The sequence below is a fragment of the Camarhynchus parvulus genome, chromosome 1 (genome assembly GCF_901933205.1).
Source record: "Camarhynchus parvulus chromosome 1, STF_HiC, whole genome shotgun sequence".
Taxonomy (NCBI): domain Eukaryota; kingdom Metazoa; phylum Chordata; class Aves; order Passeriformes; family Thraupidae; genus Camarhynchus; species Camarhynchus parvulus.
This window is the reverse complement of record NC_044571.1, coordinates 42,860,242-42,885,273: the sequence shown is the minus strand read 5'-3', so window position 1 is coordinate 42,885,273 and position 25,032 is coordinate 42,860,242. Positions and strand designations below refer to the sequence as shown.

Here is a 25,032-nt window from a genome sequence, read left to right as displayed (position 1 = left end):
AATGAAAAGAACATCCTAGTGCTTACTCAAAATTAAGTAGGAAGAGGCCAAAAAAGTTGAAGTAATAGACTATAAGACTATATTATTCATAATATTGGGCATATTAGAATTTTGTGTTATCGTGTGTAGAGCTCAGCAATTCAGGTGAAATTGTTGTTTCTAAGCTGTGTTACAGTGTTTACAGCAGACTCACAACAGTATGGGATTGCCAGCATCAAATTCCAAATGACAATTCCACAACTTTTCCCAAACCTATTCCAGTGCTTCACAGGATAAACTTGTGATAAACTTTCCCTAATAATTTGTATTTTAGGGTTTCACCTCCTTCATAGTGAAGCATCTTTTGTGCAATTAGTCAAGGCCTTATGGTATAGGGAGGGTGCTTAAGGAGAAAGAAAAAATATGTGTTCATTTGTAAATGAATATTTGTAATGGTCAAAATACTGTTGTTTCAACAATTATTTTACTGACAGACTACAGTCTCCTAAGGAAAATATAAAATCTAGGGAGGAAACCCTGCAGTCTGAAGAATGGACTTCAGATATTGATACTAAGGGCCACTTATACAATAGTTCTAGCTCCTAGAGAGGGGAGGTGATTGTCAGTGGCACTGATTTAAAATAAAAAAAAGCACAACCCCCTTCACATCAGAAGTTTGCATGGCTATTTGGCTATTTGTGTTGCTCCATATATTTATTGCTTGACTTTATACGGCTCTTCTTCTTTAAACTGCTTGCCAAGTTTTGTTTCATCTCTGGCTCTTAAATGCCTATTCCGGGGATAAGAGTGTGGAACAGCTCAAGCACCAAGCTCTTTGGGCTTCACAATTTGAAGGATTTGGCTGTTTTATATGCAATAATCAATCTGTTAAGTGTTATTAGAGCATATGTAATGGATTAGGATGCATCAGAAAATACCAAGCCCCAAACCAAACCAAGACACCAAAACAAAACAAAACAAAAATCTGGCAGAGTTTTCTGCTTCCTTTAATTCAGCAGTTAGAAACATACTACCAGGGTATCACTGAGGGTTCAGGGCTGCTGCTCATCTTAAAATCCACTGGGGTATAGGCCATTGCAGGCATCACAAACACAGTTCTTAGTCTGTCTTAAATTTCTTTAGATTATATGCAATAATTTGAGATTAATGAGTTGAAAAACTATTTCAGTAATAGGACCAGGCCTCTAGTCTAGTGATTAGGATGTTTTGCTAGGAATGAGATTCCTTAGTTCATTCTGTCATGCACATTTCATCATTTTATTCAGGAAATGTAAAAGAAAAGCTATGTACTTTTATGTAAAGATATGTGAACTTTTATCTTCCTTCATTTCCTCCCCAACTATTTACAACAAACCACAGTCCTTTTTCTCTCTGATCAAATTAGTCTATAGGTGAATGGCCTTCTGATGTGACTAACACTCTGTCAACAGAGAGGAGAATTTCCTGCTACCAGCTCTTTCTTGTGTCACAGCATGAAATAAATCTGAGATACATCAATCACTCAAATCATTATGTTTAATCCTATCAGCTGACAATGAAGTAAACTCCACAGAATTTATAGAATTAATAGAAAACAACCTACTGAAGAGAATTATTTTTAGGGTGACTTGAAGTTTGTGTGTATTGATAAACACGAAATAATATTTAGCTCAAGCAACATATTAATTTCTTTGTCTGTGCTAGTTATCATGAATCCTTTTTAAAGCTTCTCTCTCTCTCCCTCCAGAGATTTTGCATAAGAAATTAGCCTATGGTTTTCCTGACATCAACCAATGACCTAAAGTTTATGACTAAAATGTCACTGTAACGCTGTTGTAGTGTGGAAGACCTAGTTTCCAGTTGCCTGTTCACTGTTAAATCAGGAATGCATAGTGACGCAAGTGAAACCCTACTTTCCCAAGTCCCATGATACAGAAGCATGTTTTTATCTCTCAGTGAAATTCCTCACTGTTACAATGCTTTTAAAATCCAGCCATAAACATTCTGACCATTTCATGATACAGAACAGGGATATTTGAGTTTGGCTTAGTATGTAGATCATAGCAGAAATGAAATGTCTGTACACGTACATGCATACAAATACATAACTATACAGAGAAACTGTATATAGTTTTGCAACACAAGGTCCATTTAGTATTTTCAGACATGAAATATTTGCTGTAGGGTACTGTTTTCCTGAAGAATGTTTCTTGGCAACACTTTGACTGCCCTTTCTTGTCTTCCTTTGACAGCGTTTCCCATAGAGGAGATAGCTGCTCGACTTACATTATCCTTGAACCCCTTGTTGCCTACTTGACATTAATTTCTGTAACCAAGGCAGTATCACAAGTGAAGTTAAAAATCAAATCCATGAGAATAGCCTTATCTAGATTGATTCCCTCTTCAGACTGCATACTAAGCAGTCACACAGAGCTTCCAAACTTATAATAGATGATAGAATTCTTCTCCTTTTCATCCCAAAGGAAGAAAGTGGAACCCTTCTTTTGCTTGCTTTCAGTATTTCATTACAATCTATATTAGTTTCTTATAAGTTTTGTCCTTCAATTTATCTGGTTCTGCTGAATATTTCAGTAAATCAAATACTTTGGGCTTCTTCAGAAACAAAAGGGAAGATAAATCTTGTCATTATCTGTCCTGTTTTCTAGAATGCACTGAACTGCGTGTTCCAGAAAAAAATGCCAAGTTCTTTGACATTTTATTGATGCTTAAGTATACAATTCCCATTACTGAAATAGCTGGACATATCATAATGTTTAGCTCTTGTCTTTTCATGGAGCTTTCCATGATGCAATAATTCTAATGACTTTAGAATGGGAAACTGAAAAACAGAATAATAGGCTTGCTTCAGGAAGCTTACCACTTCAGAAAGCAGTACCCCAAGGGTAAGGCAATCTAATTTGAGTTTAGTTATTTGAAAGTTCAGTATTGTGTCTAGACTGGTTGTCTAGGAGGCATGTCCAATGGAGAGGACAAGTCATCATTTCATCCTACACTATTGCTTTATTTCCCAAAAGAAGGAGGGCCTTCATTTTTCCTTTCTTTTTCTATACTCTGTGGGAAGTAGATGCTTAGGGGTGGATGCCTAATTTTACAATAGCTAAAATAAGTAGGTGGAGTACAGTTGCTAAATATTTTGTAATATTTCTTGTTCTTATGGGGAGCATTCTCAGGGTAAAAATTTGTGGCATTTATTTAAAGGCTGTATTTTGTTAAGATTTGATTGAATAGGAGTCACTGCTGCATTTTTATTGCATTTTTTTCACAATGGGGCCAAACAAAGAGCAATTACTGTGATTCATATGACAACAAAACTGAACCAAGGATCTGGAAATATGATCTTGATAAAATTTAGTTAAAATATTTTTACCACTAGGGTCCTATGAACCTTTTCCTACTGAAGAGAAAATAAATGTATTTACATCCACTCATCTCTATCTAAAAGAAAGAAATAACTGAATGTGATAAGTATAATTTGTAAAAAGACACAAGAAGGGGTGGTTGGGAAGAAAGGGAAACCCCTATGTTTATTAAAGCTCTTAAACCTCCAATACAATCCCTGTCTTTAAACACTTAAACATTCTCTATATCAGCTTTCTTAGCAAATCTATTTATTGATTGTGCCCACAAAAGATAAAGAGTGAGTTCATCTTTTAAAAGAAACATTAAAAGATGGCTCCATATGACACATGAATGCAAGAACTGTTGGGCTGAAATGTTGCGGCCAACACTGAAAGATCCTTGAACATGTTTTTATCCCTGCTCATGTCCCCTGTGTCATGATATGCTTTGTGTATAGTGTTTACATTATTCCTATTCCATTAGATATTAAAAATGTGCATCTAAAACACACTTTTGTGGTACTGATATAATTTTGTCTAACAGAATTGGAAATAAAGGACACAAGCCTTAATAGGCCAGTTTAGATAACTGCATAGTGACTTCCAGAACATCCATCAGCCTTCCCCAGAAGTTTGTTACTTGGAACAGAAGTTCAGCTCATTACTCTGGTACTAATGGCTTCTGAAACAGAAGTTCTTCATGCATATGCCACTGTCTTTGAGTACAACTTTATTTAAAGTCCATATTCTTCATGACCTGTCCTGAAATACTTTAAAACATATCCATCATGGCTCTCATGGAGGGTGAAAAGCACCAATGATTAAGGCAACTGTACCTGTCTTTCGTATAAAGTTAGTTAAGCACCAGTACGAAATGAAAAGTTACTTTACTGTAATTGCTAAAATATGGCATTGTACAAAAAGCTTAATTTCCCATGAAGATTAAGTAACACTATCACATAGTCGGCATTATAGTGTAATGCTTGTTTCTATTATTTAATAAAATACAGCATGCTGTAGAACTTCTGATACATAACTCTATATTTGTTCTTCATAGGAGCTATACACAGTGCTCTGAGAACAGGCAATGCGGGTAGTTTGCAAATCAGGGAATGCAAATGCTTCCAGCAAAAGTGCTGTGAATAATAAAGCTGTGAAATGAAAAAAAATTTACAGGTTGACTCATGAACAAACTTGTAGTTGCTGAGAAAAATTTTCTCCAATCCAAAATGTGGAGTCATCCAGAGGACTGATTTTCCTTCCACACAGATGCATATGATGTAAGTGTGCTTGAGTAAGTGTAAAACTGTTTGAATGAAGAGGCAATTACATCCTCAGGAATCTCCTCAGGAAAATGTTACATTCTCCAAGACTTGGTAGTATTGCAAATGGGAACAGATTACACTGAAGTGTTTTATCTGGGGGGAAAAAAACCCCAAACCAACAAAATCAAAACAGCAAGCAACAAACAACAAATCCCTTCCCGTCCCCCCATCCCCCGTCCCAATTACTATTAGGTACATAGGTTTCAAAAAACATTTAAGTAAAAAGTGTCATCTGTTGTGTGTGAGTCATCAAGTCAGAGTATGCATCATTATCATTAATCCACATTTAGATAAATTAGGAAGATAAAAGGAGTCCAAAGCCACAGAGATGGATTGGCCGCTTACACTGATTTATTAATAATTCACCAATATTTTGCTAACTCTGGGTGTAATTAGACAACAGAGAAGGACAGTATAAAGCAGCTTTTCACATGGGATTTAATTCTTTAGAATAAACAAGAAAAAATCTATTGAGTGGCTCGTGTCAGTGAATTTGCTGAAATAGCACTTCACTCTTAGCGTTGCACAGTGACTTAGGTTGATTTCTCCATATGACCTTTATTTGCTGAATGACCTTTTTTCTTTTATCAATAATCATATTCAAGTTAATTATCTGCTTGATTGTCCTTCACCAGAGCTTTACTCTCATTTTGTGCTAATTTTCCATAAATTACCTCAGAAAAAACCCCAAACCATTCAATAACAAAGAACAGATTGTAGAAGTGCACTTTTGACATCATTTGTAGTGGTGTACTTCTTATGAGGCTGAGAGATAAACATTGGCTGTGTCAGATATCAGTCCCAAAATTATCAGGTGCATTCCAGGTCCCTAGAGGACCCTTTGGTCTCTGCACTGAAGCATTATGTTGGACAAAATATGGCATGTCATGCTTCTGTCTTCAGGGTTTGATGTTCTATATAATGCCACAGTTGCATGACCCTTTTGTCATTTCCAAGCAGAAATATTTCAGTATCCTACAGGGGAAGCAGGCTTCTCAATTTTACACTAATTGGGCTTGACAGCTTTGTATTTCCAAGTTGCTTGAATTGTTTTTCCAAGGTAATTCCTTTTGTTTTGCCAGCTATTTGCTGTAAACATTTATGTGCTTGTTTATGGTAATTAATATCTCTCATTTCCTTGCTCCATTAAATGAAGGTACAGTAGAATTATGATGGTTGTTAGAGAATTTCCAGAATGCTACAAGAAGAAGGAGATACTGTTGTTCTCATTTATATAGATTTAGTGCACTTGCATATGTCGGCTGTTTAGTTATTTTCTAATGTAATAAGAATTTATTTTCTCAATTTAAACATGTGACTTACCCAAGGCACCTAGTTTAAATGAAATATCGGTCTCAAAGCTCTTCTTTTCTCTTTGACAGACCTTGCAATTACTAGAACACATTTATTTTTTGAGGTGCATTGCAGACATATTTTGTCATGCTTTTTGGGGCATTCATTTTGCATCACATATAAGAATAGTGTCTCTGTCCAGAAAAGAGCAACATATTGCAGGGATAGGTACAGATAGATAACTGTTACTGTAATTACCATTAATGGACAAGAAGACAAATTTCGATGGCATCTTTCAAGTGAGAATTCTTCAAAAGTTCTGGAATTTTTGAAACAGTATAAAATTTGCTGTGGTAGAAGAAAGCTTTAGAGAATGAATTTTCAATATGTAGGTTACAGCATTTTTTTTTTTAAGAAAACGTAGCTTTTAATAGAAGTTACATTATTTGCAAAACAGGATAGTCTGACTCACAGACATCCTGTAGAGGATTTCAGATGCATAGTAAAACAACCCTTCTAAATACATGTTCCATGCATAGCAGCTGGAGACCAGTTGATGCTTTTGGAAGTCTCTAGAGGGAGACCTGTCTACCCAAGGAAGCCTTCAGGACATCATTAGCACTTCTTAAGGCCTATTAAGAACTAATTTTTGAAAGACACAGCCGACATTAAAACTTTGACCAATTGGCTTCCAATAGCATACAGAATTCTCTCAAAAATTTTAGTGTTCAAACAAAGGCCGTGATGGAATGTTGGGGTTTATGAGCTTTAGAAGAACACAAAAATATTTTGTAGGATTAGAACATAATGGAAATTATTGATGATAAAAGATCTTGTACTGTACAAAATAAAAAACAGGACTTGGCCACACTTGGAAATTCATTGAAATAAATACTCTAAAAGACTCTATAATATTTTATTATATACTTCAATGTTGTTTTATTCATGTGAACCTAGTTTAAAATAGCTATGTTAAAATGGAATATCTGTTTTAAAAACACTATTTCAAAAACATGTTACTTAGTCTTCAAATGTAGAAAAATCTTAAGACTAATCTGCTATTTTTTGTTTTCCTTTAACAAGGCAGGTCTGGTCAATGATAAAAAATTATATACCTATCTTTTTAAAGACATGTTTTAGCCTAAATAATTATAGGAGCATATTTTTTTTCTGAAGCACAAACAGTGGTACAACTTTACTCTGGTTTATTCCACTCTTCATGTTTAACAAGTGTATATGCAATCTGGTTTTTTTTTAAACATATACTAAATTGCAGGTCTGAAAACATTGAAAAATTCAAATACATTTTATTTTATATTTTATTTTACTGCATTTTTTATCAATTAAAATGTACTGGAAATATCTAGGGGAAATGGGATCTGCCCTGGAGTAACTACAAGTACTGTCTCTGATAGATAGGTGTTAAGATATTTTTTACAAACTTTCTGAAGCTAATTTTGCAATATCTACTCTTAAAAAACTATGTAACACTAAAAAATAGCCAGCATATCTGTCTAAGTCCCAGGTAGTTCTTATTATTGCAGTGATTCTTTGATTTGTTCATCTTTGGTAATTAAGATTTACACCACTGAACACTCTTACTCATTTGTTGTAGTGTATGTTTATTTTTTACTTGTATTCAGGTAATTGTTAATTTCTCAATTAGCATTACCCAGAATTTTGAAATGCCCAGCCATGATGAAGATGCTAACAATAGCAGGTGTACCCCAGTAACTATCAGCAATCATAAAGCAAGCAAGCTGAGTTATTAAAAATCATATCCCATGTCTGAAATAAAACAAAATGTAGTGGGCACACTGTGGTATTTTACCATTCTTAAACACAGTGAGACTATATAAATACAGGTGCTTGCTCGAAACTTGTAAGTGCCAACAAGCTAAGTTCTGAAGTAATTTGGAATTCAATTAATGTGAGAAGCTGAACAAAACAAATCCCTTAACAAGACCAGTACATGAAGACTTACTTTTAAAAACTAGTGGATACAAAAAAGAAAGTCCATTTCACAAAGGAGAGAACATTCTGCAGAAATTGCAGCTTGGTTACTGTATTAATGGAAGTTAAAGGATATGAAAACAGGGAAGGTAAATAAATATACTATTTTAAAAGTTGTTTGGTCTCTTGAGCATATAGTCTCATCATCTGGATCTTCTCAAAGAACCCAGTAGAAGCAAACACTTTAAAAAGAGTTCTCTAGCATTTCACTGCTTACTTCAAGCAGACGAAAGCCAGCATTGCATCATTTACACCAAATTGGTTTCAGATGCAGAAAATTAGGTGGATGGAGAGAGACTTCTCCATTATTACCAGATGAGGAGTTTGTGGTTGTTTTCTGTTTACTGTCATGAAGATTACTCTAATGCAGTAAGATCTCATTTGAGATGAAATATCACAAATTAAGATGAGAATTCTATTGCCACAAAGTGATTAACAAAACAAGCTTTGTCAGGCAGTGTCTCTGTACAGCTGCAGCAGCTCTGGCCCCACTGAATGTCCTACAGCTGTGTGACTACCTGACACACACAGCTTTTCAGGGGTAAGGCAATGTAGCCCTGTGTGAGCCTTTCACAACCAGAACAGTCGTCTCAATTTCATGACCCTCTAACTTGACAACTTAATGCAGAGATTCCTGAGTAGCTCTTGATAGTGGCAATTGTCCCAGGCACTGAAAAGCACAAGAATCACACAGAATCATAATCAAGGTTGGAAGAGACCTTTAAGATCATCTAGTCCCACCATCAAAATAGCAGCCTTATCACCATAAAGCATATCCCCCAGACTCATCTCAAACACTTCCAGAGGTGATGACTTTACCACCTCTCTGGGCAACTTATTCCAATGCCCAACCTCTCTTTCAGTGATTTGGGCTTTTTTTTATATCTAATCTGAACTTCTCTTGTCACATCTTGAGGCCATTTCCTCTTTCACGTGAGACATGGCAGAAGAAACTCTCACTGCAGCCTCCTTTCAGGTAGTTGTAGAGAGCAATGGGATTCCCTCCAAGTCTCCTCCAGACTAAACAGGCCCAATTTCCCCAGCAGCTCTTTATAAGACATGTTTTCCAGATCCTTCATAAGCTTTGTTTCCCTTTTCGGAACATGTTCCAGCACCTCAATGTCCTTTTGCCCAAAACTGAACATAGGATTTGAGGTGAGGCCTCACCAGTGCTGAGTACAGAGGGACAATCAGTGCTTGGCCACCTGGGCACATGCTGGCTCATGTTCATCTGTGCATCAGCCAGCGCCCCCAGATTCCTTTCTGATGATCAGCTCTCAAGCCACACTTCTTGAGCCTATGGTGCTGCATGAGGCTGCTGTGACCAGGTGCAGGACTCAGCACTTGGCCTGGCTGAACCTCATGCCATTGTCCTCAGCCCATTGTTTGAATCTTTCCAGATCTCTCTGCAGAGCCTTCCTACCCTCTGGCAGATCAACAATCCCACCTAATTTGGTGTCATCTGTGAACTGACTGAGGCTGTATTTGAGCCACTTCTCCAAATCACTGATAAAGGCGTTCAAGAGGACGAACCCCAGCACTGATTCCTGAGGAACACCACTGATGACCAGAAGAAAGCTGTGACATGTGGTGATGGTAGCAGTTGGAAGAGATACATCAGGATGGAGTGACCAGCTAAACTTGCTAAAGTGTAGAATATCACCAGGTCTCTTGGGAGAGGCTTGACTGCCAGTGCATGTAGGGATATTCTGCACAATAACTTTTCTGTCATAGTACACCTTTCATTACTTTAATCTCCCACTTGAAACATGGTCAGATTGCCTAAAAGTAGCTCGAAAAGGAAAATCATAATCAGTTGTTGACCATAAACATGATGTATTAGTTGTCATCACAAGATATGTAATACAGATTATTTTGTGCTGGAGGGATATACATGTACAGATCTTCCTGAAGCACCACATCCAAAAGGGCTGAATCATACAAGAATTTATGTATTTATTACTTCTAATAGCTTTTCCAACTGCATGTACCAAGAAATTGGTGAATTGGTGATAGCAAATAAAGCATGATTTTCTCTTTTATCAGAGATCTTGAGAGAATCAAAAGTAAACCCCACCAATTGTATTCATAAATACAATAGAGAATAATAGGTAATTTAGATGAATATTCATATATTGAGCTCAGAAAATGGGCACCTTGTTATTCATCATTTTAAAACATGTTTATAGAATACAAATATATTAGTTCTTGGGTTTTTTTCCTAATGCTGATGAAAATGAATAGTACTTGGGGACCAAGTCTGCCTATTAAAGTGATGTGATACATTACCATGCTTGTACAGAAATGAGCACAGATGGCGGGTCTATTATTTCACTAGCAAGAAATTTGTCATTTTTTTTCCCCAGGATTCAAATCTGAGCAACACTTGCTTAAGTCATACTACCTCTGTGGGGATCCTTAAAATATTTTTCCCATTACTTGTACATTAGGAGTTAGAGAAACAGAAAGTGATTAATGCCATATTAAAAACTTAAAATGAATGAAGTCTCTCAAACCAAGAGTCTGAGATTTTTATATTTCCCCTCATCCCCAAATAAAGGGAAACAAATTTTGCATGTAAATGTGAGTCTACAGGGATGAAGTTTTGTGTATCAAGCTCATATTCCCAATAGCCTGTTTAGTTTCAACAGATCATTTAATTTACAGTAGAATACTTGAAGATGTTAGAGGTTTAGACATTTGTTAATTAAACACAATTAGGTGGAGTATGAAACAACTTATGAGTAATTTATAATTTTTGTAGGCAAAAGATACCATTTCAAGCAGACAAACAGTAGATTAAACAAAACAATATTGACTTTCATGATCTTACTTTTATGATAAGAATCAATAAAGCAATATTTCATATGGTTTTGTCAATGCCTTATTATACACCCAAAGAAAGAAAAAGGTTTTCAATCTGCCTTATGACTTGTCAGAGCATATAGTTACAACAAACTCAAAGTTAAATGAGAGTTTTTAATGTCAATTGGTCAAAGCTGGATCACCTTGCAGTGAAAGCAAATTTAATACGGGTTAATAACAAGAAAAATGAAACCGTGCAAATTAATTTACTTCAATACATTGGGTGTACTCACATTTGGGCATTCATTACACACTGTCTCTATCACTCCTTCCTCCTCACACTCTTCCCCTGCTCCAGCACGGAGTCCATCCCATGGGAGTCAGTTGTCCATGAACTTCTCTAACTTACAGGCTGCAGTTCTTCACAAGCTGCTCCAGCTGGGTCTTTTCCACAGGGTGGAGTACATCAGGGACAGGCTTCTCTAGTGTGGGTTCTTCCAAGGGTCACCTCACCGCAAACCTGCTCCGGCATAGACTTCTCTCCGTGTGGGTCTGCAGGGCTGTTTCTCTCATGTTCTCAGTTCATCTCATCCACCTCCTCTTGCTCAGCAGTTTTTTCTCCATTTTAAATCTTTTGTCACAGGAGTACTACCACCATCACTGACGTGCTTGGGCTTGGCCAGCAGTGGTCCATCTTGGAGCTGGCTGGCATTGGCTCTGCTCTGGGGAAAGCTTCTGGCATCCTGTCCCAGAAACCACTCCTGCAGCCACCCCTGGGCTTTGCTTTTTCAAGCAAGCCAAATATATTTTGGGCAAAATATTCTGCCAAATTGAATTCCATTTAAATGAATCTTAATTTTTGAAATCCAGCTCTTCATTTTCCATATGTGATGGTTACAGTATGTTCCTGGGGGAGAACTCACATCCAGAACCTGGAGGATCAATTTCAAGACTGAAGTCTTGGAATGTAAAATTAAAAACTCTCAAAGGAGTAAAATCATTTCAAAGCTTGAATAACAACTCATCACTTCAAAAGTATGAGGATTTTTTAAAGAAGAAAAATATCAACTCCTTTAAGTGTCAAGTTGGGAATGTGATAAGTATCTAGTAAATTTGATGAACCAGAAAACTGTGGAATGTGTAGCGATTATACCAATACTGGGTCCAAAGTGTTGATATATAAGTATTGGTATTTTCTTTATTGACATAAACTTGTATGTTAATTGGGATCTTCTAGAGCCTGTAACAGACAAAAATGTCAGGAGAATGGGATGAAATGTGTCAGTTTTCACAAAGCAAGGTTTGAAGAGTTTGGGGGTAGTCAGTGTACTTGGGAAGGCTTTAGGTGGAAAGGTGTACTGTTCTGTTTGAAAATGGAGGATAAGGAAACCTGCAGGCAGCAGAAAGCAGGGAAAATAACAAATTCATTCTGTATACCCTGGAAAGGATCATGTCAGCTGTTGGTGAGAGAAGGATCAGTAGTGAGAAAGAAGGTGGAAATATGCTAAACAGCTCAGGGAAATAAGAAAAAGTAATACCAAGGTTGTTACTACCACTACTTACTGATCCAAAAATTTGTTTAATGCAAATAGACCTAAAGATCTGGTGTTATCAAGCACTAGTGTGCTAGTTGTCACTGTTTCAATGCATGTCACCTCTGCTTCAGCTTCTTACCCTTCCCCACTCTCAACTGAAAAAAAGTGAAGAGGAATTTAGAGAAAGTTGACACTGATGAGGTTGAAGAACATGACTGAAACTCCTAATATCAGGTCCATTCTCAAGACAGCATTACTTTCCCAGCTACTTTCTCTCATGTGAAAGAAAGGAGTCAGTCCTACAACAAATACCAGCTGTGCAAGACTTCTGATTTCATTGTAGAAATAGCTGAAAAATAAATGATAGTCAGTCTTGAATGAGTCATTGCCAAATAATTCTCAGGTGAGTGAAACTAATAAAATTGTAGTCTAGGGAACTTTCAGCTTCTGCATGATTTATTTCTTCTTGCATGGTTAGAGAAATGAGTATCATTGAATCAAGAAAAGAGGGTATTCTTTTTCACAGTTACGCAGTTCACAGGAAAATGGGCAATAGTTGGGTTTGCAGCATTTGAAAAAAAGGTGTTAATTGGAAAATTCTGAGTGACAGTGAGAACACAGATTTTGCATGCTGTGAAACAGAGCAAGACCACTGGATTAAAAGAATAGACATAACCTTCAAGAATTTTTATAGTGTTATGGTGTGAAGAGAAATTTTGGTGTTGCATTAATCTAGTATGTTGAGTTAAACCAGTTGTTTTTGCTGGTCACTGCAGCATTGTTCAGCTGGAATTAATTCCTTATTTATTTATATATTTTGTTTTATACAAATGACTGCCAAAGAAATTTTTTGAAGGTTTTTATGTTTAATTTTTTCGCACTTAGAATTATCAGAACGTTTGTTGACCCAGCCCAAATCGCTGCATTAAACAATGGCCCAAGACTAGCAGGCAGACTGGATTTTGTACACACCTCCACATACAAAGCTTTTCCCCATCACTTCAAGCTGGCAAATGGCTCCATTGCTACAAGGCAGCACAAAAAACTGTCTGCTGTAAATCAAAGTAACACCTTTCAAGAATATGAGCCATTCATTTATTCACTATGTACACTTCCCCAGGAATATCCTAAATCTCATTTAGGGTGAAATTTAAGTAAAGATCAAGGGCAAAATATTGTTATGTGGCAACCTTGTTTTACTGAGCTGCATTCATTGTTTAGCATATATGCAAGCTTTTCCGCAGAGCTAAGAGGACATGTAATGTTTTTCATAAAACAAATTCTGCAAAATTTGAATATGCAGTGTTGTCTGTGCTTATATGTGGATCTAACAGGCAGGAATTAGATATTTCTTTACTCTGATAAGGTTATTTCCTTTCTTTTCCTTACAGCATAACAGCTGGCAAAATACTTTTGAGACAGAGAGCTATAGAGCTATCCTCTTATAGAGTACACTGAAAAAATATAGCATATGGAGAGTATTTGCATAAAGTACAGTATCTGTGATGAGAAGGTAGATATTCAGTTTTTCTTGCATAACTTGAGTGTTACGTATAATATGGTAAGTTGAATGAAGAATTGCTTCTTAATAAGCTACAGAATCCTGCTCGGGGGTTAGTTTATTTGCTGTATTTTGAGTTTTGATGTATTATAAACAATGGTCTGCTTACTCAAGCAGTTCTTTTTTGAATCAGCTTATATCTGTTTTTTACTTCTTTTTATATATCTATATATCAAGTACAGTTTGGCCTACTCTTACTTACATAATTTATGCAATGCTAAATAATTAATGCAAAATGTGGCTGTTATCTTTCAATACATATTCTGTCTGTGCATGCACTCACAAAAACAGTAAAAATCTTCAGGTTTATTTCTGAACATACAGTGTATATGGAATCTAGAGTTTGTTTTAAGACCTTGAAATGTCACACATTAAGGCAATCATCATGTTGTTGTGTTTAGAAAAATCAAAATGGAGCACAGTCTTTTTGCACACACACAAAAAGACATGCACAGGGATGAATGTTTCATGCTACAAAATGTAGATAACTTTCCTTATTGAAGTTTGCAGTAAACTTAACATGCTAATTAATAACAGAACTTTGTGGAATGTAATAATTATAATTTTTTGTATTTCTTTTTTTGTGAAAAACGTGCACAAAATTAATGCATCTCCTTCAAGAGGTATTCTGGTACCAGGAGAGATAATACAAACTAGAAGATGACTCACTGAGAGTAGAGTAAGTTACTAAACCATTTTTATGTGTGTTTCTGTATTAAACTAGCTATACGCACCGTGTGGTTGGCAGTGGAATCAAAGCTCAGTCTGCAAATCCAGAAGTAAAAGTGAAGGGAACAGATCCTCTAATAAGCCAAATTATTGACAAGCTGAAACATGTTATTCAGGTAAGGAGCTTTTTCCTATGGATACAGTATAGTTCTAACTATCACTCTAGTAATGAAAGTATTAATTTACTGCACTATAAAGGTTAATTCAAGTTTCTGCTGAGTGCACATCCACAGCAAAACACTAGTTGCTCTGTGTCTCACTTCAGTTATTAAAAATTATTTAGTTAAAAGGCTTGCATATGGCAGATAAGTGTAGGAAGTGAGGCTCTGGTAGCTGGGCCATCTGCACCTGCAAGTACCACAGCTCGGCATTGAAGTAAGCATATAGAAGCACCAGCGGGATGATTTAGGGATATTAAGTGGATGCATATGTTTACATAACAATAAGACATAATTTCTCTCTTCCCTCTTTGTTAAATCTAGGTTCTTTCTTAACTTGTATTGCTTTGAGGTTTTTTGTTTAGATGGCAGATAGAAAAACTAGGAAGTTTGAATGAAAATCACATGCCTGCTAAATGAGTTGGTGTTAGTTACCTGGTGTGCATATCTGTGACTTACTAAATTTAAGGCTTACAAGGAAGTCAATTCCAATGTGGTTCTGTACAGTTATATTATTGCAATAGGTTTACAGGATTACAGGTATCTCTGGTTACATGCCACATTTATATGCACAGATAGTCAGAACTAGAGGACAAAAGCATAATTCTGTTGAAGACAACATGACAACAGTTATTTTGACAACAACAAAAGAAAAAAAAAAAAAAAAGAAGAAAAAAGCTCTGTATTTCAGTTAAAAATACAAGTAGTTACTCTGATCTGAAGGCTCACTGACCAGAAAGGTTCTACAGGCATTTTTTGTCACTGGCCCATTTAACCCAGTCTCCTCTTCACTGCACTGGTAAAAGGAGAGGCTGCTTAGGGCGGCCATGGAGCTTCTCACTATTATTGTCTCAAATTCCCTTCTCTACCCCATTCCCCAAGCAAGTGAAGTATAGATATTAAATGTCTTCTCCTTGCCTAGTGCATTTATATCCATCTAAGGAGTTGCTTTAATTCTGTTTTTACATCCTCTTGACAGGTTTTAAGTACAGTTTTCTACATGGTTTCTGGAGTTGAAATATTACTGATAGCTTCACGGTGAAACCTCTTGGTTCTTATATCTCTAATTGTGAACAATAACTCTCCTCTGACAACAAAACAAAGAGTGCTGAAATAGAAAAAAAAAAAAAAACCAGAAAAATTTATTTTCCATCAGTAGTGTTGTTTTCTGGGAGAAGTTCAAAGGCAATCATTATTCTTTCCTTCTTAAAAGAAATATCTTTTTTATCCCTCCAGCTTCAGCGTCAATGTTTTTGTCTCTCTTCTTTATTAAAATGCCATCTACAATGGTGGGAAAAATCAATGCAATTTTCACTACAAGAGATGCCATGGTTTAATTAATAACTACAAAATACTATACAAAGATAAACTTTCTAAATATTACTTGGTAAGTTCCAACTATGAGGAGTGTTTTCCTCCTTTTATATTAAAACTGCTCTATATAGTTTATTGTGTTGGTTTCCTCTAGAGACTTGAAGTTGTGTTGTTTTCTCCTTGAATGAGTACCTAAAAGACTGGAATTGAATATTTCCATTATAAAGTATTCCATTTTGAGAGCTTACTTGCCCTTGTCCCTAAAGACTTTAGTGGATCTCGGGGAAAAGGACATACAATTTACATACTGAAATGCTTACCAACCTTCAAGTATATTTTCTTGGGATAGTTTCTTTCCTTGTAGCTTTGAGTATGAAAATAGGGTCAAGGGATAAAGAGAGCATCAAAATCCTTAGAGGCCTGACATATAACTGCTTTTCCCCAGCTGAAGAAGCTGCAAAAAAAGCTTTCTTCTTCACCATTTACTGTTTGGGAAAAGAAGATGAGGAGTGTAAGTTAGAGACTGAAATACAAAAGATCACCTTTTTGTCCTGTGTGATATGAAAAAAGATGAATCACATACTAAGCTTACAATGAGGCAGAAAATAAGGGGAGCTAAATGGATTGTGGTGATGCCTCAGAGACAGACAGAGTCATACTTAAACCTAACACACTATCCAAGCTGTATTTCTGAACTTCAAAATTTTAAATAGCTAATTTAGTAGGAGTAAAACATATTAGTGAAGTTTTTCAAAACCAATAATTTCTGAAATTTACAAATTATATACTTTGATTAATTTTCAGGGTGAAAATAGCAAAAGGGCAGATATTTTTGAGATCTTTTTCTGCTCACATTTAATGTTAACTTAGGAAAACAAATCAAGACCAATCTGCCCTGCATACAGAAACAGACAGATTTCTCAGCATCTCCTCCATTTTTTCCTGTTGGTTATACAAAGACATAAAAATCCCAAGCAAAGAATTTGCTTTAAAATATGTAAATATCCAGTGTTTAAACTGTATTTTCCAGGTTGTCCCCTGTTAAAAACTTTAAACCCCTGAAATCAACCCCTGGTGGCAGAAGTGACAATATCTCTTTTCAGCAGGCTGTGGTTTCTGGGCAGTTCTCCTTTGTGAGAGGCTCACAGTAATCCTCCTTTTTCTGTAAATACTGGATTCACCAAAAAATCAATAGAAGTTTTTGATTCTGTTGGACCCCAATGCCTGTAATCTGTGCCCTGGACTCCACAGGTTCATATTCAGAACAACAAAGTGAAATTACAGGACCTGAAATGAACCAGTCAGTGCTGAATATGGCTTGAAAAAGTCACCTTCTTCTGCAAAACTCCTTACTTGTACAGACTGGTACTTTTGAGAGTTTTAAATGATGGACTATTCTCATTCATTTATCTTCTTGGCAGGCAAATTATGGGTTCAGTGCATATCATTTTATGTACTGCAATCTGCAACTATCACTCTAATAGGTAATCAAGATAAGCAAAGTCAGTTTCATGTGGTGTAAATAGTAATGGGAGTTATTTTCCTTTCTTCCCCAATAATTTAAAACTGTGATTAATTCATCATTCCTGCAAGTACAAATACTAAGGTTATGAAGTAAGTATGATACTTTGGAGCTGTGATTACAGGCAATTGGACCTTGGTCTTTCCAGTGTGTTTCTTCTTTCCAAAGAGAATCTCAAAAGAATACTGCTTTTGAAAGTAATAGACATTACTTGGAGCTTGTATTTACAGGTTAAATAAAGTCTTCCTCATTTTAGGAAATCTTGCCATGGCAGAAGATACTCCTATGTCTGCCTGTCTAAATTAGGCAGACCAAATCTCCCTCTGGAGATCTCCAGAGGCACCTACCATTAGCGACTATACTGGAAATTTAAATGCTTCTCTCAGGATAAATGATTTCCAATTTCTCGGTGCAGTAAAAGGCATGTCTGAACTTATTTGGAGAAGATCCCATCTTGCACTGCTATACCACTAGAGTGCTAGCTGATATGCAGAAAATAATATTTACCTTCTCCACAAAGGGCTGCAAACTGTCCCTAATGGAACTGATGCTTACATTCCTTAAAGGAGTAAATGCCATTACTTCATATGACATTAAATGCTGGTGACAGTCCAATTTTTCCTTTACTACTTGTCATTATTACTGCATGGTGAATGCTCTGTTTCACCATGCTGCCATTTGCCCATTTACCTGTCTCAAAAAGGTTGCAAAAATAGTGAGATGAGACTGTTTTTTTGACACTGATTTGGCATGCTAACAAGCAGATTTTCCATCTGCAATTTTTAAAGCTTTTATCAATGTACCACAGCACAGTCAAGTTAATATGTGTTTTTCTAAGAGCTGTTCAAGTATGAATTGGAAATTGAGATGGAATATATTACCTGAATCCTCATCTGCTCATACAAAGAACCACGTTTTGAAATTATTCATACACAAGGTGTGGCACTTGCAATTGTGCCTACTTACTGTAGTGTTACAATAACCACCTAATAGTTAAAACTCCCCTGCCTCTTAAACTAGTGCCAACAGCTGTATACATGTCACAAATTAGACATTTTGATTACTTTTTTAATGACTGAAATGCAATTCTTTCTCATTGAATGAAGGAATTCTCAAGAGTACAGCATTAGACAGATACGTAGTTTGACCCAGTCTTCGGTGACACCTTCTTGGAGACTCACTTTCTAAACTTTTCTTTCCCTTTCTCTTCTTAAATGCTTTTTGTTGATATAGTGTAACCTGCAGTTATTACCTTTCAATAACAGATAAGTGGGAAGCAAAATTTCAGTGCATTTTCTGCAGCAGCCATTCAGCATTCACTGGTATTAGAATTGCTTTCAGCTGTGTTTGCTCCTAAACTGCCTATTTATTTTTTTTGCACTAGGAAAAACTTCCTCACAAGTTTTTTATTTCATATTACAAATGCATATCTAAATGTTAATTTTACCTTAGATTTTGTTTTTATTGGGTTTTTTTTACACTTTTTGGTTTTGTCCAAAGTTAGAACAAATCTGCAGGTAAAGAATAGCTCAGTATGCTGATTGTGTTAATTTTTTTTCCCCAGTGATTTCTTGGCACTGCTTCTTTTTTAATTATTTATTTCTGGGAGAAATACAAAGCTACTGTCTTTTTGAAAGCAAACTCTTGAACATATTCTTGTTTTGGCAAGTCACAATAGTAGAGTACTAGTGATGTAGTGATACCGGGATATTCCTACCTGACAGAGAAGTCTATTTCATATTTCATTGTGTGAGCTGTTCCAGTCTTTTATCCTCTCTATGGAGAGCTGCCTCTGACTGCTGGCTGGTGCCAACAATATGTTAAGTGCTTGACTATTACCACTGCATGTAAAATATTGGCAGAATTCCTGTAAAAACATTAAGCAGTTAGAGATTAGGTGGGAAATTTTTTTCTGAGATTCATATTCCTCCCTTTAAAATGTACTTCAACTTCCAGCCTCAAAAGCACACAAAGGAGTGCAGGATTGCTGATGCTTTTGTATCTCTTGGGAGTGAAAAGGTTTTCTTCACAGTTTTGTGGTGATAGTGAAGGTATAAACCCTTTTTGTTGCTCACAAAGGTGGTCTTTCTGTATTTGTAAGTCAAACACTAGAAGTTACATGAATATTCTGAGATGACTGTATGTCTTGGAAAATTATGTGTAAACTCAAAACTACGTATTGTTTACAGGCAGAAGGCAGAAAAAAAAGTGATTAGGAGGGTATGCAGTTTAGCTGATGCATCTCCCACTGCTGGGATGCTTAGGAGGTAAATTGAGAAAAACAGTCACCAGCCACATAGTCCTTCTGATCAGTAATTTAATTACAACACCAGTAATAGTTTCCCTAGCTTACTCTGTTTTTCACTAACTAGATTACCAGAGTTATTACAGGCTAATCAATCCTGTTCATTTAGAACAAATGATTATTTTTGTGAAGTATCTTTTTAAACTAGGATTTATGCTGAAATGAAAAGAGTCTACATTGCAAAGGGCTTTCTGAAATTGTTTGTTGTTCAAATTTGTATAAAGCTCTTAATAATGGGCTAATTAAAAAAGAAAAAACCTAAACATTTGATTTTTTAGTTATTTTTCTCCTTGCATTTCTTATAAAGCCTTGCACAGTGCACCGTGAGAAAACATATTTGTTGATAGAGCAGGGAGATACTGTCAATTCTTATCCATTTTTTAAAGAGAACAGTGGCTGAGAAAATAAAACAGCCTTTCCTAGCTACTTAGGTGGATAGTGACACTAACTGAAGTATTCATTATGGTGCAGATCCTATCTACAAAAGTCTATTTTGCACCTAAATTGTTTGCTGTTATAGCTGGTAAAAATTGCTTGTGTTAGGTTTTTTAGCAAAACAGGACCATTGTTCTACCTTCTCTTTTTTAACTACAATATAAAGGGAAGGAGAGTTTTGAGATTTTGGAAGAGCCTGGAGTAGGCTCCACCTGCTCCTCATAGAGACCACCACACACTGTACACTGTTCTAATATGTTCTTCTGAAATCAATATTCTTATTTCATTAATAACAGACAGAGGAATATTCTCAAACTGACATGCTTGGAACAACATGTTTGGTAAAAAGGGAAGAGAAATGTAGAGCAGTATCAAACAGAACTTTAAAAGATTTTTAACAGGACTTTCAGAAAGATTTTCAAATAGGACTTTAAAAGTTAAGCAGGATATCAACTCTTTATTCAGAAGTGAAAATCAAGTAGTGGCTTTAACTTATGAAATCTGACACACATCACAAAGCCTTCCCACAGTTACCTTAATTGACAGCTTCTTAAGAGCAGAAGCTTAGCTTAGAAGATAGAATAGTATCACATCAGGATGGAAAGTATCAACAAAAATTTGAGAAGCCACTTACTGTTCCTGTTAGTATTAATTAATGACAGATGTAATCTATTGACATCTCAGTAACATTAAGAAGATACTTTGTATTCAAGAAAATACATTAAAAAGGAAAAAGAAGAGTGGGATGTAGGTGCCATTAAGGTGTAAGTGCCATTTACATGGTCTTGCAGTGGTCTCCTCAGTGCCACGGAGATTCCCATGTGAGGGGTTCCCCTAGGCTGACCTATCAAGGCAATAAGCAGGATGGCTGTGCTGGGCGTCCATTTATGCTGCCTGAGCACTGTGTCCCATCTTGGTTTGCCAGCTGTGGATTGTGTACAGGAGCAGAGAGTGTTCAAATACAGCAGCAGTTCCGAAAATATTGATGGGAATGCATTGCCTTTTGTCAGTCCAAGTGTCACAGCTGAGGAGGGTGCTACTGGTGGATTGGAGGTTGGGCTAGAAGACCACTAAAGGTCCCTCCCAACCAGAACTATTCTATGATACTATTGGCTCCATGACTATACTGTGTGAACTCATATGCTATTAACACCAAGTAATACACATGAGAAGAGCTGTCATAAATACTATGGACATGAAAAGATGTTGTCAACAACTATAAAACAGAAAGCACAAAGGAAACCGGATTCTTTATCATCAGTGATCATTACACCATTTCTTAGAATATGTGCAACAGTCATTATACATAATTGTGACATCTAAAATGAAACAGATACTACAACAACACAAATCACCTAAAAAAAAAGCATTTCAGAAGCATTTCAATGGTTAACTGTTAAGGGGAAAATGTTGCTGATTATAGACTCTCTGGCCTGAAAAGTAATCCATCCTTTTTGAACATGTTGAATGTCTCCTATTTGAGACAGGCTATTTCCTTTTGGTCTCAGTCCGGGGAAATCCTCGGAGGCAGTGACCTGTGGAGAGCAATACAGAGCAAGTCATTTGCTGCAAGCATCATCATAATTTGTTCTCCTTGCCAGTTTGCAAAATAAGCAATGTGTTCTGTAGGCACAAGAAAAATCCGTCTGGAAAGCAATCTGTTGCTCTGAAATCTTATAAACAGAAATCTCATGTTATCTATGAGGGCTGTGTGTTGCCTAAAGAACTCGTCTGATCTTTGGAAGTTTTGGAATTGTGGAAAGCAGCAGCACAGTATGGAGCATTCAAGTGCTTTTGAACACTGTGGGTCTGAAATCCATGTGGATAACACAAACTGTATTTGAAACTGTACCATATAGTTTTAGGTCACAAATTTTGCTTAGCACAACCCTGGTTTTGTCTTGAGAGACTAAGTCAGCGAACAGTTGAAAAATCAGTACCAAAGGTGAAGTATTTAATTTGCATGAAGTCTCAGCAAAGCTGTTCAGGACTATGGAGTAAAAGGAAGTGTCAGAAACAAGCTGTGCTGTGCATTTTTTAAAGCAGTTTTTGTTTCAAAAGAGAATACAGAAAAATACAAATATATTCTGGCAGATTATGATTATGCACTAGGTTTGTGGGTAGGTTTCTTAGCTACAGAAATATTACACTGCTCTGTATTTAACTCACTGAAACATTTAAAAAACAAAATCTAAAAGAAGTCTGATAAATATGCTAATTCTAAATTCCTTCTAAAACAAGCATATAATAAAAAAGACATTCACAGAAGACAACTTGTAAAGATAGAAAAAAATAATAGCTTTGATAGTAACCTGATTGAATAGATATTTATATATTTCTTTTCAAGATAGGTTAGCTATTAATTTGAAAAAATATTTTTCAAATTTAGTCCTTAAAAAAGCAAACCAATCTTAATATACTTTATCAAACAGATTGTGCAGTCTTAATTTAAATTCTTTAATGTGTTCATTTCTTTAAATGACTTTTCCAAAACTTACATCTTGAAAGTAATATTAACTTATTTGTTGGCTTAAAACCAGCATACTTACCAGTTCCTTAATGCTGTGTTTTGGCCTTTTCAATACTTTTCTGTGTCTGACAAGCTGCATCCTTAAGAGCAGACCGAGGAATGCTTTGAAGAAGATCTAAACATTCTGCTGCCAAATACCCACCCTGACTTGTTTGCAAAGCTCATCCTTGTAGGCCATACTTTGTAGAGAAAATGGAGACACCTTTTTCTCATTCCTACTCTGAAGCCAGTGATAATTGTAGTAAAGTGCTGTTCTGGCAGGGGGACATTGGTGGGACACCTCTGCTTCCTCTTTTTCCTGCACTTTTATTTTTTTCTCTTAGTGAGTCATTCAGCTTGATCTATGGCCTGCCTCACTGCACTGATATAAACAACTGTAGGATAAAAAACCCCCAGGCAATGAACAATTCATTGCATCTCTAAAGAGAACCCTAAACCAATCCCCCAATGTCTGTAAATTCCTAAACAAAATATACAGAGCCCAGTTTTTCATGTATGATAGTGTTTTGATTAGAAACTTCTCTTCTTGTAACTTGCTTGTCACTTCAGTTAAGCAAAGGTAATTAGTCATTAAAAGTAATCACTATCCTCATCTAGTTTACTTGACGTGTGATTACTGCATAAATGTCCTCATGGGAACACTGGCCCATAGTACAGGCTGTGCAAATGATGAAAAGAAATTTTGTGAGGACTAGAGGCTTTTGCTGATAGAAGTACTGTAAGCTAATTTTAGATAAAAGTGTTTTCCTTTATTTTCTGCCTGTTAATGGGATGTATATTTGCAGTGAATACAGAACTGTTCTATCCTTCTCCTATAATCCTTTAAGTATTACTTTGCCAGATCCAATTTCCCCTTGTCATCTTATTTCTGCTTTCTGTCCTTCCCCAGTTCATCTTTCTCTTTCAAATAATCACATGGTTTTCATCTCGTTTCACAAAATACTTCCCTGTCATATTCAACATTTCTTTTAACAGGTATCTGATCTTTATGTTTCCTGCTGGTACACAGGTCTGGGACAATGACAAAAAGCTCAAAAACAAGAAAATTGTTTCCCATTCAGTCAGGACTATAGCTGAAAAAATTAGTTTAAATATCGGAGTTAAATTCTTACTGTTAGGTACTAACTATTCATGCAGGAAAGGAGGAGAGAAGTGTATCATAGCCTCTGTGAAAACTTTTGTCTTTATTGTGATGAAAGATAGGAAGGCATTTCAAAGTGCAAATAATGAATGACTATTGTAAAAACACAGTGATAAGATCCAAAGAGGCTGCAAAATTCCAATTCTGTTACCTTGAACTGTAATTTCCTTCTTAATGCAGCTGCCTTGCCCTAACTCTGCCTTGCAACAGAACTATTTACTCAAGTCTATGCTCAATTTATTGGAGCACACAGATCTGGGCAGACAAAAACCTGCAGCGTAATATGTCAATAAATATAGCAACATTAATTTTTCGTGAAAAGTGTGCAAACTTCTCTACCAGACCTGCATCACAGTAAGGCTACTGTTTATAAAACTATCCATCATTAATTCCTTTATTTCTTCGTCCCCTGATTTTACACCCTTGTCACATACAGAAATACAACAATCTGCTTTCCAAATAAGTCTCATACAGATTTTGAAGAATCAGGTAGCATCATAATCATGGAGCATGGTATTCAATAGTTGCATGGAAGCACTTTGGGAAGTGTTTTTATTTATTGTACTAATTTAATCCATTTCATCTGGTTTTTTTTTCCACCTTCTGTTTGACTGTTGTTCTCCTCTACCATTTCATTCATTAGAAGTCCTCCTCTAAACCTCTGTACCTCCATGACACAGTTCAATGTTACATACCTAAACATATGTACCTAGTACATATTTTGTCATAGCTGTCAGTTTTTCCCCATTCTTCTCTTTTACAACCTATTTGAAGCATTGTTTGAAGTGCCAGCCATCTGGTTCCTTTACAGTTCAGCTGCAATTAGTTCCTCCTGTAACAGCTCTCTTAATTTCTACTGTCTACTGTTATTAATTAACCAGATTTTCTTTTTCCTTGCACTTTTTCTTCAATTTTAGATTAATATTGTTCCTCTGCTTCTGTTTTTGGAGGCATGTGAGATTCGGAAATTATGTCAGTAAATGCTACTGTGGAGGGCTTGGGCTTCAGTTTTCCTCCCAGCAGTTTAA

The 25,032-nt window shown here is 36.1% G+C and overlaps 1 protein-coding gene across 1 annotated transcript in view; it reads left to right on the top strand.

Moving 5' to 3' along the window:
- The window catches only part of GPC5 (glypican 5), a 576,628-nt gene that overhangs the window by 174,365 nt on the left and 377,231 nt on the right, over window positions 1–25,032 (top strand). Inside the window, exon 6 of the mRNA XM_030958608.1 lies at window positions 14,595–14,715. Within this exon, the coding sequence (XP_030814468.1) occupies window positions 14,595–14,715 (121 nt within the window). The remainder of the gene's footprint in view (window positions 1–14,594; window positions 14,716–25,032) is intronic.